This window comes from Alosa sapidissima, chromosome 18 (genome assembly GCF_018492685.1).
Source record: "Alosa sapidissima isolate fAloSap1 chromosome 18, fAloSap1.pri, whole genome shotgun sequence".
Classification (NCBI taxonomy): domain Eukaryota; kingdom Metazoa; phylum Chordata; class Actinopteri; order Clupeiformes; family Clupeidae; genus Alosa; species Alosa sapidissima.
Genome location: NC_055974.1, coordinates 17,454,117 through 17,470,934, shown reverse-complemented (window position 1 = coordinate 17,470,934; position 16,818 = coordinate 17,454,117). Strand labels below are relative to the sequence as shown.

Below are 16,818 nucleotides of genomic sequence, written 5' to 3'. Positions count from 1 at the left end.
CGTTACCTGCAGGACCATGCACTTTCTTTCCAGCTGGACTATCACAGTATGCACAACTGCACTTTATCATTCTATAAATGTGTAGTGGGGTCTGTGCCTTCTGCCCTGATGTTGTGTATGTGTGGGAGTGTGGTAGGGTGGGGGCGGTTGGGGTGAGGGAAATTCTGGTCTATATTCCGTCTTGTCTAACTGTCTACTGTATGGCGCAGAACAATTTTCCGAAAGGACAAATAATAAATCTATCTATCTATCTATCTATCTACTGTATCTATCTATTATTTTAGAAGATTTTGGTTTGATTTTGGTTTGAACACCTTTCTACGAAAATCAATCTTGGGATAAAGTAATTATACACTACTCACCCTGGGGCTCATATAGGGTTTTTCCTCTAGACAATAAAGACAATTTAGACTACCATGGCGTAAAGTATGCATGCTTAAAATGCAACACAAAATAGTACAAAAAATCATATACAGACACAAACACAATCATACACAATCATATTTTTATGTCTGTTGGACAATTCAATCATCCACACTCATCCCTCTCCTCCCAAGGGACATATGCATCTCTTTGCATTCAACGTAGTTTTCAACAACAACAATAACAAACAGCAATAAAGCTTTTCTACATATGGGTGTAGAATTTTTGATAACATATGGCTCCTTTTATCCTAAAGAATGTCAAATACATACCGACTGGCTCATCAAAACAGGAAAGGCTATCCAGACCAAGTCCATGTAGATCCTTCACAGTTGAAAATGAAGAGGCCTTATCTGAAAAAGATCAATAGAAACCTTACTCTAAATCCCCATCCAAGAACAATTACTATGTGTTCTCCTTTTCTTCAGTAGCAAATACACTGCCCATGAATCAGAAATATATTGGTGTCCCAATATAATGTTTACTCATAACAGCTGGCAATAGTGATTGCATGCAGATAAGTAACCGTGCAGCAAGATTGTGTCAGCTTAATGTTACAGTTTGTGTTAGGAAACAGTAGGTGAGTGGCGTGGGTCAGCATAGGAGACGGTAGACGAGTTGTGCTGGACAGTAGGCAAGAGGCAAAAGATAGTAGGCAAGTGGCGCAGGACAGTAAAGGAGACAGTAGGAGAGTGGCATGGAACAATAGGAAACAGACACGTCACCAACAACAGTGCGAGTGGCCTACTGTAATTACTGCTATTATTATCATTATTATGTATTATTATCAATTTGTTTTGTTATAGGCTAGACACACATTCCATATTCACTGTATAGGCTATTTCTGTCACTGTACACATGTCATCTGGAAAACTTGCCTATTTATTTAACTGTTGTACATAATTAATCTTGATCGTCTACATAACAGCTTCTTTGCACTTCTGGTTGGATGTCAACTGCATTTCATTGGCTCTGTACCTGTAGCCTACTCTTTTAAATTACAATAAAGTTGAATCTAATCTAAATCTAGCCTAATCTAATCTCTAATATTATGGGCTACACACATTGCAATTCTCTATTGAATTAAACCCCTCTCTTAATCAGGTTAAAGAAATACAAAATTATATTATAATATAAGTGAATATCTAACATCTGAGAACTGCTGTATCAGAATACAATTGTTTTATAGCTGATATGTGGCCTAAAACAATGCGCGTTTTCGCAACAAAATCTATTCACGTTCATCATGATTATCGATTATACATGCCTGGCTGATAGGCTACCTCCCAGCTGTTAGCTGTAGCCCACACTAACAATATTACAATGTTAATTTACACAGACAACAGCTGTTTTACAGATTACTGTAACATTACATCATGCACATTAGCTAAATTATAAGTTGTGCAAGCCTACTCTGAATTCAAAGTATTGCCCATGCATAGGCTACTATTTCATGTTAAATCAACTTTAAAATGTTTTGCTCAATTGCTAGCAAAATGATCATGCTAGCGGCAGTAGCAAGGCTCACCTCATTTCCCATTTGGATTCTTCTTTTTTCTCCGTCCCTGCTCGGTTCTTGTTTCTGGATTCTGGGGTTCAGCCTTCTAAAACTGCTAGCTAGAAGGTGGCTCCTTCTAACCCACAACTCAAAGCAGGCTTAAGAGTATGAAACTGCACGTCAAAAGCATCAAATAACATTCTCGCCATTTTGGGTCGGGCTTTTTTGACAGATGACGTGGTTCTGTTGGCTCATTGAATGCGAAATACAACGTGATAGTAACACGATAATTACGTCCTGCTCAACACGTTTTTTAACAAGGAAACGTGTTACACAACGTCCCAATAGATTAATTAACGTGACAGTGACACGTTCATACACTATGCACTTAGTTTATCAGTCAAATAGAATGTAAAAAGAAAAACTATTTTTTCCAACTTCCAACTTTTCCAATTTCCAACTGTGAAGCAAATCACTTACACCACCACTAAACAAATACATTAGAATACAATTATATTTAATTGTAAATTAAATCCACAAATTCACAAATCATGAATCAATTCTCATAGTTGCCAATCAAATTGATACTGGTACATCCAAAGACCATAACATCATAATTAAAGAGAAAATAAAAACTATTCTTAGCACTCTTGTACAAAGTGAATACAAATTATGTAAATTAACATTAAACTAAACATGAATAAACATAAATGTTAAATTTGCTTGGAATTATGTATTTTTCATCTGGCTGTTTTTTTTTTTATTTCTTAAAAGTCCCAATGAACATTAATACTTTTCTCATAACAGTTTGGCCACTTAGCCTATTGGCTATAGGTAATTGTGCAAAAAAAAAAAATCTTATGATTTTCCATTCTTCCAGTTGTTATAATATCATAGCTCACTGAAATCATTAAGAACAGAGCTCATCTAATTTACTCTAAAGCCATTCTGTCAATGATTTCTAGTGAATGCTTAAAGTTTGCTGCCAGATGCACAAACTGTGTGTCCGGTCCATCAGAGACCTTCAGTTGATGCTCTATTTCCTGAACAAAACCACAATCACATCCGTTGAGTGTTTCTGTCGGTGCCATTGTATCACCTCTAAAAAGGTCGTCTGCCATACTTTTTTCCTGTCAGTTTTATCTTCAGATTCCTTGACAGAAAGCATTTTGAAACAGAACCCAATTTTCGGTCCAGCTTCTGAGATTCATAGCTCCTATGAAATGTGCAGGTGTGAACTGTGGTGAGAAGGGCAATTTCCTACTCTTGAAATCCAGACCCTGGAAATCTAGAAAGATTAAGGGTCTGGCCATGACTAATGTACACCGTGTTCCAAATTATTATGCAAATTGTATTTAAATGTCATAAACATTTATTTTTTTGTTTTTCAATTAAACTCATGGATGGTATTGTGTCTCAGGTCTCTTTGGATCATTTAAATCTCTCAGACACCTGTGACAATTAGTTTGCCAGGTGAGCCCAATCAAAGGAAAACTACTTAAGAAGGATGTTCCAAATTATTAAGCATGCCACAAGCGTGAAATTGTGCACTATGTTGGACAAGGTATGAAAACATCGGATATTTCCTGAAAACTTATGCGTGATCATCGTACTGTGAAGAAAATTGTCGCTGATTCAGAGCACAGGCGGGTTCGTTCAGACAAAGGCATAATAAGGAAGGTTTCTGCCAGACAAATTCATAGGATTAAGAGAGCATGCTGCTAAAATGCCATTGCAAAGCAGCAAACAGGTATTTGAAGCCACTGGAGTCTCGACGCGAACCTCAAGGTGTAGGATCCTCAAGAAGTTTGCAAGTGTACATAAACCTACTATTCAGTCACCCCTAAACAGTGCTCACAAGCAGAAACGGTTGCAGTGGGCTCAGGAATACATGAAGACTAATTTTCAAACAGTGTTGTTTACGGATGAGTGCCGTGCAACCCTAGATGGTCCAGATGGTTGGTGAATGGCCACCATGTCCCAACAAGGCTGAGACGTCAGCAAGCAGGTGGCGGAGTCATGTTTTGGGCCGGAATCATGGGGAGAGAGCTAGTAGGCCCATTTAGGCTCCCTGACGGTGTGAAAATGACCTCGGCAAAGTATGTAGAGTTTCTGACTGACCACTTTCTTCTGTGGTACAAATAGAAGAACCGTGCCTTCCTTAGCAAAATCATCTTTATGCATGACAATGCACCATCTCATGCTGCAAAGAATACCTCTGGGTCATTGGCTGCTATTGGCATAAAAGGAGAGAAACTCATGGTGTGGCCCCCATCTTCCCCTGACCTCAACCCTATTGAGAACCTTTGGAGCATCATCAAGCAAAAGATCTATGAGGGCGGGAGGCAGTTCACATCCAAGCAGCAACTCTGGGAGGCTATTCTGACATGTTGGCAGCTCTGGGAGGCTATTCTGCAAAGACAAATTCAAATTGTGCTCCCGTGAGAACTCTGGATTTCCACGGTAGCCAATTCCTGCAGTAACGTACAATTCAATAAACGTAATCGAATTGAGGCCAAACCCATTTGTACCCCTTAGTGCTCCCTCTCCATTTTGTGCCTTCACATAAAGGGTAGGGGTATCCCAATTCTCTTTTGGATGGAGGGCCACATAGCCCTCCAAGATTTTTTTTCAGGACTACACTTCACTTGGTAGTAGAACTGTTCCAGACAAGCAGTATGGCACTAGTGATCGTGGGATTGGTGAACTATGTTTAGTTTATGGTCATTTCTTCCTCTGTTCAAAACTAGCTAAGGTTTTAACTAAAGTTTATGTATGAATTGATCAGTCAGTATTCTTACCTGCAGTAATGGATGACACCTAATTATTGTCAATTCATACATGAACCTTTATTGATATAAAATTGGAATAAATGAAAGTGTATACACCAACATCACGCGTACATCATGGTGATAGTGAAAAGTAGTACAGTACACAAACAATTAAAATGTAAATATATATTTCTGTTTGTATTTGAGACAACAGATATGAGACATAAGCTGTACAGTTTTAATGACGGACCTTTGTGGTTTAGCGTTTGAGGGATTTAATTATTTAGGATTCCTGATAAGGCGTGTTTTTTCAGGATTTCAAGGCGGGAAGTCTGGAAGGAAATTCCACAGAAATGTTACTGTAAGTTGTGAGAGAAGTTACGAGGGCACTTTTTTTAAGACCAGAACTGTGAAACAAGCACACAATTGTCACCAGGTTCCTGTTGAACACAATGTTCTGACCAGGCAATCAAACATAAGTGAGAAGAACACTGCAGCTGTTAGTCAGTCCAAGTATGACATGTCCACTCTGCCCCAAGACCACTAGGTGGCGCCGCTGTTGGTAACCCGGGCTCAAAAACTGGGTCCAATCTGGGCTAGGGCAGCTGCTCTGCGGTCCGTGTTCTGGAAGAGGGCCCGAATCAGACCCTTGACCTCGTTGTAGGAGAAGGCCAGCGCGAGTGGACCCTTGCCTTCCGCCCACCTGTGTAGACAGGAGTGATGAGAACAGGATGCATCTCAGATGTACTCTACACATAACTAAGACAGAATCCAGACATTCACTAAACATAACTAAGACAGCCACTGGTAAGGAATACCAGTGGTACAGGTCACACCTGGAACCAACCCACTACACTCACAGATTGTGTTGACTTCATGGTCATTGAATACAAATAAGTCAGGCATTCTAACACTACATATAATACAATATACAATACAACACATACAATATATATTCATAAAATATCTATGTATTCAAATGCATTGTTTATAGTTCTTAAACATTAACATAATACATTATCATAATATATAATATCATATATCATAATTATAACTTATGAAAATTCAAAAGATCTTAGTACATTTGTAGATAATTGCACATTACATTTGCACTAATGGAAAATGATGCCCACCTGTTGAGGATGTCGTTGAGGTTGGCCAGCAGCACCATGGCGAGCTCCTTGAAGGCCATCCACTTGGTGGCGTAGACGGACACCTCCTCCTGGAACCTCCTGTTCTCCTTCTCGTCCAGCACGGGGGTGAACACCTGAGGCCCCTGCACCAGGATGTGCTCACACAGGCCGTGCAGGAAGTTGGCCTCTTCAGAGGAGATGTCCTACAGATCGCACAGGTGAGGTTGATGACAAAGCATGACAGAAATGAGAAAATCATGGATGCATTAGCCAAAAAAAAAAAAAAAAAAAAAACATTACAAAATTAGTTCATGGTGTTGCAAACTTTTAAATGTTTGTGTATTAACAATTTCTACTTTTTTCTATTATCATTACTATTGTAACAGCAATATCCCCCTTTTACGCAAACCAGAACGTTAGAGGGCAATCTTCAATAATCAAACCAGATTAGATTGTGTCTACACTTCTTCTAAAACGTCTTACCTCCAGTGCGAGGATCCTGGAGATGAGCTCGCTGACGGCTGTGTTGAGCAGCGTCCCCATGGCCTTGCAGTAGATGTTGACAGGGAGGACGTCCTGCCACACTCGGCCCACCCTCTTCAGCTGCAGGACCACCTTCAGCACGGCAGGAGCAGAGGAAACAACCAAGTCGCTATTACTCATCAAGTACTCCTACAACTACTGATTCCCTTTGGGTTAGAAGTGTCTGCTAAATACCTGTCAACTTTAACTAAAATGTATTGATTATGATCATGTACAGACTCGATGAGGAATGTTAAACTTTCTTCTATACAATACAGGATGCTGTAAGGTGGGGTAGGGCTCACCACCACTGCTCTGGATTATTTGACACTTGCAGGTTGGTGACACCTGCTGGACAAAATTTTCACTTACAAGCATGGGAACCACTTGTCTTGGAACCCTTGGAAAAGGTTTGGCATAGCCAATGGTGAGAATTTAAATTGACTGAATTATTCAGTGAATTACTTCAATATCATTTGGGTGTCATGACGAAAGATCGGAAACTTCAAGACTTCAAGTGATCAGTCTTTTCAGCTTTAGCAATCAATATCAAAACAATAGGCATGGAGACAAAAAGCTGTTTTTCTTTCTTGGAAATACAAACGTTGCCACTAGGAAACTGTAAGGGCAGAAATAGAATAAAGACTGATAAAAAAAAAAAAAAATTATATATTTTTTAAAAAATGTTCCGTATTGGGCGTGGCCTAACCTGTCGTACAGCCTTGTTGGCAGCCTCTGAGTTGGCCTTGTCCTCCAGGTTGGAGAAGTCCCTGGCAGTGGACAGACTCTCCAGAATCTCCCCCCTCAGCACGTTCATCTGGTTCATGAAGCAGCGTGTGCCTGCAACACACACACACACACACACACACCAAGTTAAAGTTGGAGAGATCCTATGAAGCCAGGCATCGTACTGGAAACAACTTCCGATCTACTAATCCAATAACATAGAACATAGAATAGGTGCATGGACTGGAAAACTGTTTCTTAATTGTTAAATCAAAAGATGATTTTTTTTTATTCCTTTTTTTAGTCAACTTTAGCATGGAGTGAATACTTATGCAACCCACTGTATAGCTTTTGGTTAACGGGGATGCAGTTCATCTCACTCATTAATTTTGTGGGCGTTTACTCCAGCGAGAAATTTAAAGCGCTTTTTAAAGCGGTCATCGCCATAAGCTATTAGCTACGATATTCACCTTGTTAGGCCTGCAACAAATTAAATTCTTTTGTGCAAGATCGCTATGTTGTTTTCATGGACAGTTATAGAAATCCACTTCATTCTTTGTTTTAAATATCGTTGCTTCTATGGCCTATAGGCTACCCACTTTATCTCCAAAGTGGTTCAGTTTTTTCATTTTCACTTGCGCAGAAGCACACCCACATTGACTAAGCACTCATACCACTACCACCTAATTTTATGTTTCTATATTTGATGACACCAAATTAAGAAGTATTTTCTGATCGGGAAAGCCGGACATAATTGAAATACTTGGCTCCCTGGACCAGCAATCTACTCGTCAAGTAGGTTCATAAAACGCTGCAGAGGCAGAGAAAGCAGGGAACAGAATGCAGCATGATTTTGTTTTGTTTAATTATTGTTTTGTTTTGTTGCACCCCCAACTTTAACATTGGGGGTGCATAAAAGCCAATGCCCCCCTCCCCCAGAGATGGTGCCAGTGTATATTACCCTCTCATCTCATAGTTCTCTCTCCACCACCTTCGTATTCTGATTCTGCCTTTTGGTTCGGCATTAGTTCCAGTCCTCACCTTGCCTCCTCAGGCTGGGGACGAGGTCCACGAAGGAGCACACAGTGTAGTTGGTGGTGAACACCGGGCCAAAGTGGTGGCCCAACGTGATGAGGTGATGGGCCAGGAACATGCAGTCGTTATGGTGGATGGCAGCCAGCTGAGGGATCTTCAGCAGGCTCTCTCTACAAACAGATCATATTCATTAATTCATTCACATCAATGCTGAGCCTTCTTCAGGCTACAGTCTGACAGAATTACAGAATTCAGCAGGCTTTCTCTACAAGCAGATCATTCATTCATTAATTCATACACATTGATGATCAGCCTTCTTCAGGCTAGTTTGACAGAATTACAGAATTCAACAGGCTTTCTCTAGCCTAGAAATCTAGACGCGCCCCTAGCGGCAGCAAATTACATTTGCTGCCAGGGCTAGTCTAGCAACTCTCTGTTGGCTTGTGAGCTCCAGAAATCGAAACTCAATCAGGCCAATGAAATCGTGTATAGAGTCGTTAGGTGGGCTTAACATAATGATTGATGGCAGAGTTGCAACGGTTTGGCTTGAATTCCCTGCTACTTGAAAACAAATAAGATGGATGTTGCTGTTGGCGAACAGTGTGACACGAGTTAAGCTTTTATTAAGTTGGCAAACGTTTGAACTAGCCAACTAGCTCCGCTGGTGGGAAACGCATGGGACTCATAGCGCTGCCGTAATCATATTAAAGTCAGACATATCGTAAACGTGCTAATTACCAACCATTTCCTTCGAAAATTCTTAAAACAATGATGTTATTTAATACTTCAAAATAACATTTGCTAAATGAACCTTACATTTTTCAGTAGCTATAGGTGTGTAGATTTGAACAAAATCTAGTTTGGTTCTTACCGGGGCATTTACTGCCTGAAATATCTGATTTTGTTTACCACGAGTTTAGTGCTGGGCCGGTGGGTGCTTATTCCCAACCTTTCTCACGGCACATCAATGGTTAGCCCGAGAATTCTCATCGCAATTCAAAACTCCACTGGAGCTCCAAGCGGATTTGTACACGCAGCCTTACAACACTGTTTACATCTCTTCGAGTCACGGTAAAATGTAATTTTTGGTACATAGCTAATTTAGATAAATTTGGTGTGGGTGCTTGCGTTTCTTTAGGAATCCGCCGTCTTGGTTTGTATAGAAATGAATATTAAGTGACATACACGTAAGAGGTTGGACATATGTGACGTTCCGATATGTCTATTGGTTTTATATCAATTGTTTTCATTTGTCACAAGTGTGCTAGATGAGGTTTGTAACCACGCAGTCAGTATAGTTAAATGCGGTAGTTAATAGTGGGTTACAGTAAGCATTCAGTTACCTGAAAAGGACAGCGTTTTAGTCTATATTATTATAACATAAGTGCACTATAATACAGATCAGCTATAAAGTGGGACTGAAGCAAAAATAGTCTAGCCAGTCATAAAAATATGGAGTGCAGTATGAGGCTGGAAAATGAGTACTTACTCGTGGTATGTGGGAACAACGTTGCAGAACAAATGGAATATGTTTCTCACAGCAAACAGGATCTGGATAGCACTGAGAAAACGCACAGACACATATACTGTACATTAGAATTGTAACAGATATATTGCAGCTGAAAGTGTATATAACTATTGTATTAATGTAAGTTACTGATGCACAAAGTTGTATAAATGATGTATCTAACAAAACACATTGCATGTCAGGATGGACAAACAAACAAACAAACAAACAAACAAACAAACAAACAAATAAATAAATAAAGTGCCAGAGTAGATAACGCCTAACTCACAAACCCTCTCACACACATGATGCTGCTGCTGCTGCTGTTTTGCCCCCCACCCTTCCAGGCTACAAGTACCGACACACTGCACCACATCCTTCCTACCTTGCAGTGCACCTCACAGAAACATACACAAACACACACACATACTGCTGAACTGCACAAGCAGTCACACATGACTGTGCACACCATGACCACACACACACACACACTAGATAAGATGGCAGATGTTTTTTTGGACACACACACACACACACACACTTAACCCCCCCACCAGTACTTTGCGTTAGAGACAGAGATACATAGAGACACACAAAACTCCCCTCTCGGTACCTTGCGTTGGAGACAGAGATACATAGAGACACACAAAACTCCCCTCTCGGTACCTTGTGTTGGACCTGTCGGCTGCCTCGGCCAGCGTGGTGACCGCCAGCTCCAGGATCTGCTGAGCGGGCCGGCTGACGCGGCAGGCCGGCAGGGCCATGGTGCGTGCCTCCAGCTGCTGTTGCTGCTGCTGCTGACCACCAGGGGGCTCTAGAGACATCGTCAGGGCAGGAGTCTCCGTCTTTGGACTGCCCCGCTTCTTCTTGTCCCCCGCAGGCCTGGGCAGTGCTGGGAGAGACACCTTGTAGTCGGGGGAGATCTACAGTCGAGGGAAAGACGCTTCAGTAAAATTGAGATTTATAGAGCATGTGTGCTTGGTAACAAAACAAATATATATAGGAATGTGCCCAGTATCTACACAAGGATAAAAATGAATGTCTGAAAAAAAAAATGCTTTCTCAAATAATAACACTGGAAAATAATGAGTTCTTTATCTTATTAACTCAGATGTTACAGGTGTTAAAGACCAGACAAAAAGACAGATAATGTCCAATAACATGAGAAAGTCTTACAGCTTAAACATAAAGAGAAAACAAACAAACAAACAAACACAAAGCAAACGGACTGGCCGGACCCTCACCTTGACGGTGTCATGGATCTCCGAGGTCATGAGGCGGCGGGCCTCCACAATGACGTCCTGGCACTTCCTGCTGATGAAGTGGCGGTTGTAGTTCTGGGCGTACTTGAGCAGGTCCGTGGCCTCCTCCCTCAGGTAGCCCATGTCCTGCAAGGAGCTCTCAAAGCACTTGGTCTGGGTGATCACCTGCAGGAAAGAGGAGACAACAGGGTTAGCTACTTTGTATATACTTCAATTAACACACTTAAAAAAAAAAAATAAAAAAAAAGATTAATCTGTTTATTATATTATCAATAAAACAAATACTCAGACAAACAAATACTGTTGTCGACTGGTCTTTAGCAGACATTCTTATCCAAAGCGACACAAACTGACAACAGCAGGTGTAGAAATTGAATCTACATCAACCGATTGTCAGTCAGTGACGTTACCACAGCTCCACTCCTGCCCTAAAATAAAAACGCCTCTGCCTAGGCGTCTGTGAGTGATCAGTGTCAGTGAGTCCACTGCCCCCCTGTGGTGTCTCACCTCTGCGTACTGGTCGAGCTGGCTGCTTCTGGCTGGGATGGAGTGCACCAGGCAGTTCTGGATGATGCTCTCCGACAGCTCCTCCCAGATCAGGCCGCCCAGCATCTCACACACCTTCTGGTCCCCCACCGTGGCATCTACCAGGAAAAAAAAACAACAAAGAGTGACCACAGGAACCGTTTCCCACAGTGCACAGGCTATTCTGCATGCTTTACTAAAATATTGCTGTTTGGTCAAAAGTTAGTTTGAGAGGGGGATCAAACATACATATTGCTGAAGTATCTTGAGAAATACAACACCATGTCGGTCTGTGTGTGTAGTAACAGAGATATGTGATCATGTTTATCAATCTGTGTGAATGAGAAGAGGGAAAAGGGACAAATAATGTCTAATTATGTGATTACCCTTTTCTATGTAACACTCTGAAACACTGATTTCTGTAGTAAATAGCTAGTCGTTGTTGCTGTCTCTTGTCACTGTCTCATCAGAAAGTAAAAGTCCTGCCATGTATTTGTTCTACCTGTACACTGAACAAGTGTTTTCACTAACTAGCTGATCTACCTGCCTTCAGAATTAAGAATTAGATGATTAAGTGAATGATTGAAACAAAAATGTAGCAGGACTTACTTTCTGAAGCCAGACTATTACACCTCTGTTTGTGTGTGTATGTGTGTGTCTGCATCTAGTCAGAAACACGTACTGTGTGTGTCTTATCCAGCTGGTGTTTGTGTGGGCATCCAGTCAGATACATGTACTGTATGTGTCGGATTCAGCTGGTAATTGTGTGTGTGTGTGTGTGTGTGTGTGTGTGTGTATGTGTGTGTCCAGTCGAGACACGTACTGAAGGGGTGTTCGTGTAGGGCCTTGAGCACGGTCAGGACCTGCTGGTAGAGCTCCGGGGGCTCGCGGTGTTGGGCACTGGTCTCTCTGCTGGCCAGGCTGATGGCTGTGATGGCCCCGCCGTACGACGACTCGCTCACCTCCACCACCAGCGACGGGTGGAGAATCACCGGCTTCAACATATACCTCAGCAACAGCTGGGCTGAAGCACCACCACAGGGAGGAGATGTCCAGAGACAGGATTCCAGTTAATCATTTTATCATTTCATATGTTCATTCATCATGTATATTTTAACTGAAATCACTAACAACCTGATATTTGATGTGAACTACATAAAATGTGCTAAATATCCTGTATTATTACTCATACAACTAATTCCAGGTACTGGTTCTTCTACTTGTTCTTTATCCTTGCATAGTTACACACTACTTAATATACAATTTTACTGGACTAAACATAGTTGGGGTGAAATTTTATTTTGCTTTTAATAATTTACCAAGCGTTGTTCTCCTGTGGTCCTTGCCCTGTTAGGAGTGCTGAAACAAGCCTCTGATGAGATGGGAGAAAACAAGTTTACCGAACTGCGTGATCTTGCGCTGGAGGTCTCCTCGGATGGCCAGGGCCTGCAGGACGTTGGCCAGGTCGGGCTCGTGGGCTTTACCCTCTCGGCTCAGGTGCAACTTCACACCCAGGAAGGGCTCTGCTGAGGTCAGCTCTGCAAGCAGACAATGATCAAACGTGTGAGACTCAAACAAGTACAAATATAAACACACACACACACACGTAAAGCCAATCTTACAATCTGCTTATTACAGAGGCTTACTTTCAATCTAGAAATTATACAGAAATGAGCATCCCTCACATAGACACTTCTAAACATTGTTCAGCATTGTAACAAGGATCCCTCTGCCTGTCTGTCCCTTCCTCTTCCACACACACAAACACACAAAGACACAAAGACACACATACACACCTTTACTTGGCGGGGGCAGGGTCCACGTCACCATCTTGGCCCACTCATCTCCCAGGTGGTAAAGGAGGGTCTCCTTCTGGATGGTCAGCTCGGACATCAGCACAGTCAGCAGGGGGATCTCCACACTGCTGCACTTCTTCACCTTCGACACCGCGTCCTGAGCCTGCACACCCCAATGGCACATTACTGCAACTTACTCTCACACTAAAAACATGAATATGACACATCCACTGCACACCCCAATGGCACATTACTGCAACTTAATCTCACACTAAAAACATGAATATGACACATCCACTGAGCAGCGTGTGCAAGGCTTAAATGCATTCTCTGTGAAAATGTCAAGGATCAATCCGCTATTCAAGCTGACAGTTTGCTGACAAATTAAACATACAGGGCTTCCACCCTAAGTCAAATGTAAAATTCCATGACTTTTCCCTGACAAAAAACTGACCTACTATATAATGAATGATACGATATATCAACCAGAGATTTCCGAGCAGGTGCATAGCGTTCAAGAATCTTTTGCTTTTTTAGAGCAGGGGATGAATAAATGGTCATTAAATAAACAATGCTGGGCTAAGCACAACTACTGAAGCAAGCAGTAAAGCTAACAAGATATTCATCAATTCTTCATGGACATATATTTGTATTAAAGTATTTTAGCAAGTAAATGTAAACTGCTACAACAGTCATGATATTCCATGACTATGATCCAAAAATGATTCAAGTTTCCTGATTTCCATGTCTGGAATAGACTTTCGAAAATCCCATGATATTCCAGAAATTCTTGAGGCTACAATGTTAATTAATTTACAAAAACAAAATAAAGTGGAGAAGGGACATGGTCAAAGTTTAAACAAAAAGTTCAAAGCACTTTTCTCTATAGCTTTTATAATTGTGGGTCGTACCTTGCCATGCTGTTCCGCAGCAAGCACGTACTCCTTCTGCCTCATGGCCTTATGGAACTCATTAAGTGCATTGTCAAACTAGGAATACAGGAAAATATCCATGGTTACTGAACATTCAAACAAAAATCAGCGTGAGAAGGTCAATGTGACCTTAACATTTTACCCCAGATGTGTTCTGCAGGAAACCTAAAGGAATGTGCTCTGTGTAGCTCTACGGTTATATCAAGGTGCTAAAAAACATAATTGCTTTGATGCCCTGGGAGCACAGTGCACACACATGGAAAATTACTGCGTAAATGGCAGAATCTCTCAACGAGAGTACAAAGCTTTGAGTGACAAATTGAAATGAATAAAGGGGAATGTAGCCCACCTCTACCAGATGCTGGCATAGGTTAAGGACCACTTTGGTCCTGCCGAGCTGTGCACCCAGTCTAGTAAACTCTGTGACAGACTTATTGAGATCCTGCTGCACCTGTAGCAAAAAGTTTTAAAAAGATTGTAAGCATCGTAGTTCATTGAGTCTTCCTACTGAAACGACACAGGTTAATTGAGGCAGTTAATTGGCACGAACAAAACATGACATCACATCACATGCATAAAGGTGAATAGATCACTGGGATTCCAAATGCCAATATTGCGTTGTTACCTCATTCTCAATGACGTCTCTCAGGTCATCAATCTCTTTGTACATGCCCTCCACCTCTCTGCCCAGTCTTTCAGCAAGGTCGTAGGTCGGTAAGAAGTTATCATATTCCTTCTTTATCATGTACGTTGCCTCTGCCTAGCGAACAACATCGGACCGTGTTAAAAATAAAACATGTACAAAAAGAGAGAAACATCAGTTCAAGTGAAACTACAGTTATCGTGAATTACAATACCAAGCGTTATGTTACAACTGAAAAAAGGATGGAAAAAAAATCTCCTAGAACAAACTTATATGCATACATTATGCAATGTACAAATGTACAACGTGCTTGGCTCATACACTGACATGCCCATCATTCTTGAATAGTGTACATTTGGAGTCAGACATCATGACCTTTTTATACCGCTTTGAAGTCCAATATGTATGGCTCCAAGCAAATTAGAGCCTCATTTCCAATTTTCCTAGTCCTGCTACCAGCTAAACTGTTATTAGAATTCTATAACCAGAACGCACACAACTACGACACGTCACTACGAGTTTGAGCAAGGCTAGTTTGTTATGAAAAATCAAACAACAAGCAGCAGGGTAATGTGAACCATTTAGCTGACGTTCAGCACGATGGATTGAACATATAGCGGATTAAATTAGTAATCACTAACTAGTTAACATTAGTAATGATAACGTCTGCAACGATAACGTTAACAAAAACTTTAGATTAATTTAACGTTAGCATTAACCTGACTGGTTAACTAACGCTAAGTTAGCTTACTTGCAAGAGCTATTACGTCTGAAATGTGCAGTTTCTCACATGTTAATATCTATTTACCGCCTATTGCAACTATTTACATATTTGGAGGTGAATTCGAAAACAATCAATTCTGAAAATTAAATATTGAAGTTAAACAAACGCCAAGCTAACTTAGCACCCATTATGCTAGCTAACATGAAATTGGACAACTTATTGCTAGTTCACAAACCTTAATGTCATCTGATTTTCGGGTTAATTTGGAGATCTTGGTCATTAAGTCATCCTTTTCCAGCTTGCCAGAACTAGCAAGCACTTCTGTCACGAATGAAGTCATGTTTTACATGTACTGTCTGTCATTCGTGTTGACAGCTGTCCTGCCAAAGAAATTGGCTAACTCTAGCTAGCTAGGTAGCTTGCACTGCAAGTGGATTAATGAACTGTTTTGCCCGCGTAGTCATTTGCTTCTTCTTCTACTTTCAAAGCTGTGCACACTCATAAAAGCATGGCATACCGCCACCAATTGATGCGGAGTATGGAACGTAAGATGTGATGCATCCGCTGACCTAAAGGCTCTGGCATGCTCCTGCGTCACATTTGCGCGTGTCCAAGACGTGCGTCATTTTTGCCGTGGACGTGAAGCATACTCTGCTGTCCTGAATGCGCGTTAAATTGTTAAGGTTAGCGCCTGCGCACTACGGATTAACTGTGATACTCTGCCCCACCAACTGGGGGCGGTACGTCGAGCCTGAAAGTAGGACACAACCACCAAAGAAGCCTGAAACGCCTGAAGAAAAGAAGGACTTGGAGATAAGAGATCAGTGGATAATAAAACTGGATGTACCGCAGAGCGGTACAAATTATGACCGCCGTCCAGTCCAGCACATTTTTTCCACAAAAATAAATCACGCTGAAAGGCCTATATGATTCTAACTGTCTCACTAAATTGCATTATCCACACTCAATTCTTAATGGTATCTGCTAGACAACAAGTACCAAAATATGATTAGTTCATAGATTTCACATGTAAAATTCATTTTATACAACCCCACCCCCATCTTGCCTGTTCATAATTCTGAGAAATTCTTGTGTGCATGTGTGCGTGTACATGTTTATGTGTGTGTGTGTGTGTGTGCGTATGTGCCTGTGTTTGTGCATGTGCATGCATGCGTACATATGTCTACTGTGTGAGTATGTGTCATACGTATGATTACCGTGAATGTATGTGTGTGCGTGTGTATCTGTTTATGCACATGTGTGCACATGGAATGGGTTAAGATGACCCCTGGAGGCAAACATACGGAAAAAATGGTCATCC

General features: G+C 41.3%; 1 protein-coding gene across 1 annotated transcript; it reads right to left on the bottom strand.

The window, feature by feature from the left end:
- Nucleotides 1-4,863: 4,863 nt before the first annotated feature.
- Nucleotides 4,864-16,067, bottom strand: zw10 (zw10 kinetochore protein). The gene is made up of 16 exons (XM_042069205.1): nucleotides 15,733-16,067; nucleotides 14,756-14,890; nucleotides 14,480-14,581; nucleotides 14,110-14,187; nucleotides 13,199-13,361; nucleotides 12,803-12,940; nucleotides 12,226-12,426; nucleotides 11,385-11,521; nucleotides 10,860-11,042; nucleotides 10,282-10,538; nucleotides 9,598-9,669; nucleotides 8,115-8,278; nucleotides 7,057-7,187; nucleotides 6,309-6,440; nucleotides 5,826-6,028; nucleotides 4,864-5,395 (listed from the first exon to the last, which is right to left on the bottom strand). Exons 1-16 carry the CDS (start codon nucleotides 15,835-15,837, stop codon nucleotides 5,266-5,268), a joined length of 2,331 nt encoding a protein of 776 aa, XP_041925139.1. The 5' UTR covers nucleotides 15,838-16,067; the 3' UTR covers nucleotides 4,864-5,265.
- Nucleotides 16,068-16,818: the final 751 nt, after the last annotated feature.

What these genes read in the sequence shown, in the direction of transcription:
- zw10 (XM_042069205.1), bottom strand. Translation starts at nt 15,837, where the DNA reads ATGACTTCATTCGTGACAGAAGTGCTTGCTAGTTCTGGCAAGCTGGAA. An exon ending in CTGCGGAACAGCATGGCAAG is followed by an intron (nt 13,362 to 14,109) that starts GTACGACCCACA and finishes TGGGGTGTGCAG; the next exon opens with GCTCAGGACGCGGTGTCGAA. An exon ending in AGATCCATGACACCGTCAAG is followed by an intron (nt 10,539 to 10,859) that starts GTGAGGGTCCGG and finishes CCTCGACTGTAG; the next exon opens with ATCTCCCCCGACTACAAGGT.